The 8342-nt window shown below is 43.8% G+C and overlaps 1 protein-coding gene across 7 annotated transcripts in view; it reads left to right on the top strand.

The window, feature by feature from the left end:
- Nucleotides 1–8342, top strand: part of GIGYF2 (GRB10 interacting GYF protein 2) — a 173100-nt gene that overhangs the window by 16554 nt on the left and 148204 nt on the right. For all 7 annotated transcript variants that reach the window (XR_012656383.1, XM_075068594.1, XM_075068591.1 and 4 more), the window contains one exon: nucleotides 7483–7612. Coding sequence is in view for 5 of the 7 variants with exons in the window: in XM_075068594.1 (XP_074924695.1) it covers nucleotides 7483–7612 (130 nt within the window). In the remaining 2 variants the exon portion in view is untranslated. The remainder of the gene's footprint in view (nucleotides 1–7482; nucleotides 7613–8342) is intronic.

The raw sequence follows: 8342 nt of genomic DNA, 5'->3' as shown, positions 1-8342 counted from the left end.
CTGATTGGTCCTCTGGTCAGGTGTTTGGTTCCCTTTGTTAACCCTTTACAGGTAAAAGAAACATTAACCCCTAGCCATCTATCTATGACAAGGTGTGATAGTAGTTCAGTATTTGCTCCTCTTGCTTATTCAGCCTTGACCTCTCTGCTGAGACTGTGCACAAATATATCAATTGATATTGCTTCAAAAGAGCTAGCATGATCCTTGGATGGATAAATTGGGTGGGGAGGGGAGCATACAAGAGATACTACCACTGCTTAGGTATTGGTGAGACAGTTACTGGAAAAATGTAACTATTTTTGTGGCCATTCTTTAAAAATGATGTAGAACAATTGGAGAGGGTTCAGGAAAGAACTACAGGATGATTTGTCTGGAAAATGTCTGTAAATGAGAGACTTAGGCTTAATCTCAATCTCTTTAGTTAACTGAAAAGAAGTTTGAGAGGTTGACTTGATCACTGAGTATACCTATACAGCGAGAAAATATACTACATGGTGGTTTAATCTAGTAGTCCAGTCATAACTAGAGCCACGGTGGTAGGAAGCCAAAGCTAGAAAAGTAAGGCACAAATTTTTAATGGTGAAGGTAATTAAACATTGAAACAGTTTAAGAAGAGATGTGACAGTTTCTCCCTCCATCACTTGAAGTCTTAAATGAAGACTGGATGTCTTTTTAATGGGTGCTATCTAGTTCAGCTATGAATCATTGGGCTTGATGCAGGAATTACTGTGTGAAGATTTGAGCCCCATTTTATGTTGGACAAACTAGACGATAATGGCCCTTTCTAGCCTTAAAACCTAGGAATCTCAGCTTGATATTAGATTTGTCTGTATATTCATTTATCAGATAATGACTTGTGCGTATTCAAACTGGGTTAGATTTGAAAAGGTCTTCTACAAGTGAAACACTACACTGAGTCATCCAATCCCTGTGGTATGGCACATTGGAGTATACTGATGTCCTGCTGATATAAAAGTGGCAGTAAAGAAATTGCCATTGGGAGGTGCCAAACTAAAATATAACAGTTGCATTAAAAGTGACCCACAAGCTGATTTTACAGAATTCCCTTAACTGTACAAATACATCTCTGCCCTGATATAACGTGACCCGATATAACACGGGTTTGCATATAGCGCGGTAACCCTGGGGCTCCGGCAGCGGGGCTCGGGTGGTGCTTTAAAAGGCCGGGACTCTGGCTGCTGTGGGGAGCCCTGGGCCCTTTAAGTCACCAGGTCTGTGGCAGTGGGGCTTGGGCGGTGATTTAAAGGGCCTGGGGCTCCCCACAGCAGCCAGAGCCCCGGGCCCTTTAAAGTGCCGCTGGAACACTGCCACTGCTATGCCAATATAATGGGGTTTCACCTATAACATGGTAGAGATTTTTGTTAAATGCACAATTGCCAGTTATCCCAGTGCAAAGTAAAGATGGCTAGAATAGTAAGAGGCCAATATGACCTGAGAATTAAAAAGGAATCCTACAGAAAGTGAAAACATGGGCAGATTGCTAAAGAGAAGTTATCATAAGCATCTTTCCCAAATCTGGACCTTAGCGTCCAGAAATCTGGGTGTCTACATGAAACCCTCTAAGCTTAATTACCAGCTTAGATCTGATATCGCTGCCACCAGCCAAAAATTCCAGTATTTTGGCTCACTCTGGTCTCCCCAAAACCTTCCCTGGGGGACCCCAAGACTCAGATGCCCTGAGTCTACAACAAAGGGAAATAACCCACTGGGCTGATCTGACTGGATATATTCCTGCACTGCCTCCCCACCCTCCTGTTTGGCAGCTGCCTTTTTTACTTGTTGGAGGTCTGAACTGGAATTGGGTTCCAGTAGTCGTCAACAAAGGATTTTGATCCAGTTTGAGTCCTTGCCAGCCCTCTTCAAGGACCCCTCTCAAGAGATGCTGTTCAGACAAGAGGTGGACTCCCTTCTATAACTTGGAGTAGTGGAGGAGGTGCTTCTCAAGTTTTGGGGGGGTTATCCCAAAGAAGAAAGGAGGATAGTTTCTCATTCTAGACCTCAGCAAGTTCATCCATTGTTTGATGAATGATAGTCATTCTAGGCATCCATAATACTGTAGATCTAATACCTTCCGTAGATCTTTAGTTTGCAGCTGTTGACTTCCAGTATGCATATTTGTCTGTCCATCCAGTAGGCAGTTAATACCTTGTTTCCTAGTGTGAAGCTCACACTTATCTGCACAGACATCCTATTGTTTTTCTACCTTTGTACTCACAACTTGGAAACTGAAGATTAGAAGCTTGAAGATAGAAAAGATCCCCTCTCATAGCTGAGAGCCAGACAAAAGACACAGACCCAACATTCCCTCCCTGAGTTTTGAAAAAATCCAGTTTCCTGATTGGTCCTCTGGTCAGGTGTTTGGTTCCCTTTGTTAACCCTTTACAGGTGAAAGAAACATTAACCCTTAGGTATCTGTTTATGACGGAAGTACAAAAGAATAGCACAAGCATGTAGGAATAAAATCAGAAAAGTCAAGGAACAAAATGAGTTATACCTAGCAAAGGATATAAAAGACAATACAGAGAGGTTCTTTAAATCCATTAGGAGTAGTGTTCCCTCTAATTTTTTACGTTCATGTGCAGAATGAACTTTATGTACACCAATATGGAGGTGATGTGTGACACATACCCTTCATATTGGTGCACGTAAGAGAATTCATGTGGTGGAGGTGGGGCCAAGGGGTTTGGAGTGCGGGAGGGGTATCAAGGCTGGGGGAGAGGTTTGGAATGCGGGGTGGGGGAAAGCTCTGGCTGGGGATGCGGCCTCTGGGGTGGGGCCAGGGATGTGGGATGGTGCTTAGGGCTGGGGCAGAGGGTTGGGGACTGGGTGTGGGGGTGACGAGGACTCTGGCTGAGGGTGTGGGCTCTGGGGTGGGGTTGGAGATGATGGGTTCAGGGTGCAGGAGGGGGTTCAGGGCTGGGGCACAGGGTTGGGGTGCGAGGTTTGGGGTGGGGCCAGAGATGAGGGTTTTGGGATGCAGGCTGCCCCGGGGCTCCAGTGTAGAGAGAGAGGATTCCCCCAGCCCTATGTCTCCGGAGCAGCTTGGGGACGGGGGAGAGGCACCTCTCCCCGGCTGCGGCAAGTCCGGGACAGGTCTGTGCTGGGGCCAGCGTGGAGGGGCGCTGCTCTCAACCATGGCAGGTCTGGTGCCTCTCCCCACCATGGCAGATCTGTGCTGGGACCGGCGGGGAGGTGCTTAATAGGTAGGTAGCTGCTCATCTCAGAGCTAACTTAGATTAGGAGCAAGAGAAAGTCAAAGGAAAGTATCTGTCCTCTACTTACTGTGGAAGGATAGCTAATTGATGACATCAAGAAGGGTGAGGTGTTTAATGCCTATTTTGCTTCAGTTTTCACTAAGAAGTTTAATGGTAACCATATATTCAACACAGTACAGTAAAAGTTTTGTTGTCTGGCATATTGGAGGAATGGGGGGTGCAAGTAAGTCAAAAATTCCTGTTCACTAAGAGGGAAGGAGTTTGAGTGCAGGAGGGGGCTCGGGGCAAGGGATTCCTGCAGCCCCCATTGGCTGCAGTCCCTGGCCAATGGGAGCTACGGAGCCGGCTCTCAGTGCATGGTAGGAGCTGTGCGCAGAGCTCCCTGGCTGTGCCTCCGCCTAGGAGCAGCAGAGACATGTCGCTGCTTGTGGGGAGCTGCCTGAGGTGAGCGCTGCCTAGATCCAGCACCCCAAAACCCCTTTCATGCCCCAGCCCCTCCTACACCTAAATTCCCTCCCAGAGCCCCCACCTGCATACCTTCCTGAAATGCCAGTTGCTAGAACATTCCAGTTGGCAAAATGCTGGATAACACAGCTTTGACTGTATTAACAACAAAAGAGAAGGAACGCAAGCCAAAATAGGGAAAGACCAGGCTAAAGAATATTTGGATAAGAGAGCGGTATTCAAGTCACCAGGGCCTGATAAAGTTCATCCTAGGGAACTTAAGGAACTAGCTGAAGCAATCTCAGAACTGTTTAACAATTGTCTTTGAGAATTCATGGAGGACAGGTGAGGTCCTAGTAGACTGGAGAAGAGCAAATGGTAGTACCTATCTTTAAAAGGGAAACAGAGGACCCAGGGAATTACAGAACAGTCAGCCAAACTTCAATACCTTGAAGTAAACTAGAACAAATTATTAAACAATCAGGGTGTAAGCACCTAGAGAGTAATAGATTTATAGGGAATAGCCAACATAGGTTGGTTTGGCATGATTGTTCTTGCCAAACCTAATTTCTTTCTTTGACCAAATTACTTGCATAGTGGATGGGAGGTTTGTGCAGTAGATGTGCTTTCTTAGTTTTAGTAAAGTATTTCACACAGTCCTACATGACATTCTCATAACCGAACTAGGGAATTGTGGTCTAAATGAAATTACTATAAGGTGAGTGCACAGTTGCTTGAAAAACTAAACTCAGAGTAGCCATCGATAGTTTGCTGTCAAACTGAAGGGGCATATCTGGTGGGGTCCCGGAGGGTCAATCCTGATCTAGTACTATTCAGTACTTTCATTAATGACTTCAATAATGGATTGGAGAGAGTGCTTATGAAATTTGCAGATGGCACTAAGTTGGGAGGGGATACCAGAGAACACGATTAGAATTCAAAATGACTTTGACAGATTGGAGAATTAGTCTGAAAACAACAAGATGAAATTCAGTAAAGAAAAGTGGAAAGTACTGCACTGAGGAAGGAAAAATCAAATGCACAAGTGCAAAATGGGGAATAACTGGTTAGGTGGTGGTCCTGCTGAAAGGGAGCTGAGAGTTACAGTTGATCACAAATTGAGAGTTGTCAATGTGATGCAGTTGCGAAAATGGCTACTATCACTCTGGGGTGTTTTTAGCAGGAGTGTTGTATGTAAGAGGTGAGAGAGAACTGTTTCAGCACTGATAAGACCTCACCTGGAGATTGTATCCAATTCTGGGTGCCATGCTTTAGGAATGATATTGTGCATATATTGGAGAGAATCCAGAGGAGAGCAATAAAAATAAGTTTTTAAAAAATCTGTAAGGAAAGATTTTAAAAAACTGGGCATATTTAGTCTTGAGCAAAGAAGACTGAGGGGGTGCCTGATAAGTCTTCAAATATGTTCAGGGTTGTTACAGTCTGCAGCAAGGGAGCTTTAGGTTAGCTATTAGGAAAATTTTTCTAAATATAAAGGTAGTTAAGTTCTGGAATAGGCTTCCAAGGGTGGTTGGTGAATCTCTATCATTGGAGCTTTTTATGAACGGGTTAGAGCAATGGTTCTCAAACTAGGGGTTGGGATCCCAAGTGGGTCGCGACCCCGGGGTCGCAAGGGTTGGTGTTAGACTTGCAGGGACCTGAGGCCGAAGCCTGAGCCCCACTGCCTGGGGCCAAAACTGAAGCCTGAGAGCTTCAGCCCTGGTTGTCGGGGCTCAGGTTACAGGTCCCCTGTTGGGGGCTGAAGCCCTTGGGCTTTGGCTTTGCGTCAGGGGAGGGGCAGTGGGGCTTGGGCAGGCTCAGGCTTGAGTCGTCCCTCCTGGGTTCATGTAGAAATTTTTGTTGTCAGAAGGGGGTTGCGGTGCAATGAAGTTTGAGAATCCCTGGATTTGACCAACACCTATATAGGTTTACTTGGTCCTCCCTCAGTGCAGGGGGTGGACTTGATGACCTCTTGAGATTACTTTTAGCCCTGAATTTCTGTGGTTCTGTGAAAGTGTGATGGAGCATGAAGCTAACCTAGTGGGAGGTCAAGTATATGTTTTTTTTCAAGCATATATTAGTTTTGTGAAGTTTTAGTTTTATATCTTTTGAGAGCTACAAATAATAAACTTTGCAAAACCATGCAGCATTTACTTACTCTCCTGAGTCTAGGTTCGTGCTCCAGCAGATGTTCATGAGTGGGGTGATATCTTCAGCATCAGTGGTGGAGAGTTGTGTCTGAATGGAAGCCAGGAATCAGAATGAATCTGGAGATCTTCAGTCCTTTTCTAGGGGAAAAAAAAACATTTTTAGTGTAAAACTTTCAAAAGCTTGGGCTCTTAAGTCACAATAAGTGCTTTTGAAAGCTTTACCCTTGAATTTCAGAAATGGATTTAGAACCCTCCTTCCATTTGGCTCTTGCGATATTCTGTATATATTGATCCAGAGGAAGGAATATTCTAAAAGTAACCTACAGATTCTTTAAGGAAACTTAAATTGGTGCTACCAAATAGTAATAAATATTACTTCCAGTTTTAGTTGGAATTGCACCACTTTAATTGACACTAAAAATAATCACTGTTGCATATACAGAAAATAGCAAAATGGGTGATGATCAGATTATATTAATATAAACTATTGCTTATGCTATCACATCAGCTATGAAAGTTTACATTGGTTTATTGCTCAGAAAGTTAGAGGCTATGGGGTTTTTTACTTGTAAATCACTGAATTGAGTCTAGCCTATGTAACAGATGACAAAAGTCCTATCAGACAGGGGTTGTCTTTTTAAATGAGTTCATTGTCTCAGTCCCACTTCTTTGTGGGGTGGTGTCCACATCAGGAAAATCATCATACTAATTATTCTTGTTTATGATCTTAGAAGAGGTTCCAAGAAATATACAGCTCTAGCACCCCCTAAAGATAGTTCTTCTGACTTAGAGAGTAGACACAATTTGCAGACATGTTTGACAGCAGTAATCTAAATATGTGTTTAAAATTGTCTAATGATTGTAGGACATTTATAAAGCTTAAAATTGTTTATTTTGGTATCATTTTAGACTAACAGGTAAAGTAGGAGCAGCAAAGAATCTGTGGCACCTTATAGACTAACAGATGTTTTGGAGCATGAGCGTTTGTGGGTCAATACCCATTTCGTTGGATGCATGTAGTAGAAATTTCCAGGGGCAGGTATATATATGCAAGCAAGCTAGAGATAACGAGGTTAGTTCAATCAGGGAGGATGAGGCCCTGTTCTAGCAGTTGAGGTATGAAAACCAAGGGAGGAGAAACTGGTTTTGTAGTTGGCAAGCCATTCACAGTCTTTGTTTAATCCTGAGCTGATGGTGTCAAATTTGCAGATGAACTGAAGCTCAGCAGTTTCTCTTTGAAGTCTGGTCCTGAAGTTTTTTTGCTGCAGGATGGCCACCTGGTAAAGTAGGGCTTCCAAGAAAGGTACTCCACAGGGTTTAGAAGAGTAATTGTGCATGCCATTTTCTAATGCTTTGGTGGATAGTGTTTCCTGATGTGGGAGAAATTTAATTATACATCAGCAGAGTGGTGTTGCTGTGCTGGTGCCATTGTGTGGTAAGCAGGGCTTCTTTTTATTAAAAAACAAACAAACAAAAACTAGTCCTGGGATTTTTACCTCTACTGCTATAGGGTATCTGTGAAGCCAGTCTGTTCCAATTGTTGGATTTATTTTATCCGTCTCAAACTCTATTTCATGTCTGGTGCAGTGATGTGATAGCACAGGTATAGATTCTGTCCATTTTAATTTCATTCCTCCTCTGCTTTGTTCTAGGCTGCGAGCTCTATCCAGTGGTGGGAGCGTGACTTCGCCTCCCCTTTCTCCCGCTTTGCCAAAGTACAAACTAGCAGATTATCGCTATGGGAGAGAAGAAATGTTAGCACTTTTCCTAAAGGATAATAAGGTATGTGGGGGGCTGGAGGGAGAGGGTGGGAAGAAGACTTGTCTGTAATCCCACAATCTTGTAATTATGGAAAGAGGTCTCTCTGTACAATGTGTGCCCTGTGTGTGTAGTGTGCTTTTTTTTATAAAACGTATGTTCCTTAGTGGAGAACAAAAGTGCAGGTTATTTGTGTGTGTCCATATGGTTTTCTCTCTAGGTGCGCATGTGCACTTTGCATATGAGTTTGTAATATTTTCGGCAGAAGTATTCATAGGGGGCATGCCTGCAACCTGCATATCCTAGTGTCCCCTCCTCCCACCTGAAGACATAAAGAGTGGAGCAGACCCAACTGCCCTTGGTTCTTACCACTTCTAGCAGTAGGATGGAACTTAGCAGTGTCCATCTGCTGTCCTGCAGCTCTGCTCTTCTAGTTAGGTTTTTAGAGTTTTTGTAGTGTAGTTACAGTAGCTATCTGCCTTGGCCTGTTGGCAAGAAATTAAATCAGGCACCTGTTCTTGTCACTGATCATTCCACTTTGGCATTGGTGCTTTGGTATCTCCTTTGGTACTAATACCCTTGGTTCTGCCTCGCTTGGTACTGTCCTTTCCAGCTCCTAAAAATCTTGTCATTATGCCAGTATCCATTATTCAGTCCAGTGGCAGTAATAGGCTTCTGTCAGTATCAGAACCAAAGATGTTCAGACTAATACAATTGTTATTCACCAAGCTCCTCTGGAGTCCCTCTTTCTGAT

Source organism: Chelonoidis abingdonii, chromosome 8 (assembly GCF_003597395.2).
Source record: "Chelonoidis abingdonii isolate Lonesome George chromosome 8, CheloAbing_2.0, whole genome shotgun sequence".
NCBI classification, from domain to species: Eukaryota; Metazoa; Chordata; order Testudines; family Testudinidae; genus Chelonoidis; species Chelonoidis abingdonii.
This window is presented reverse-complemented; position numbering and strand designations above follow the sequence as displayed.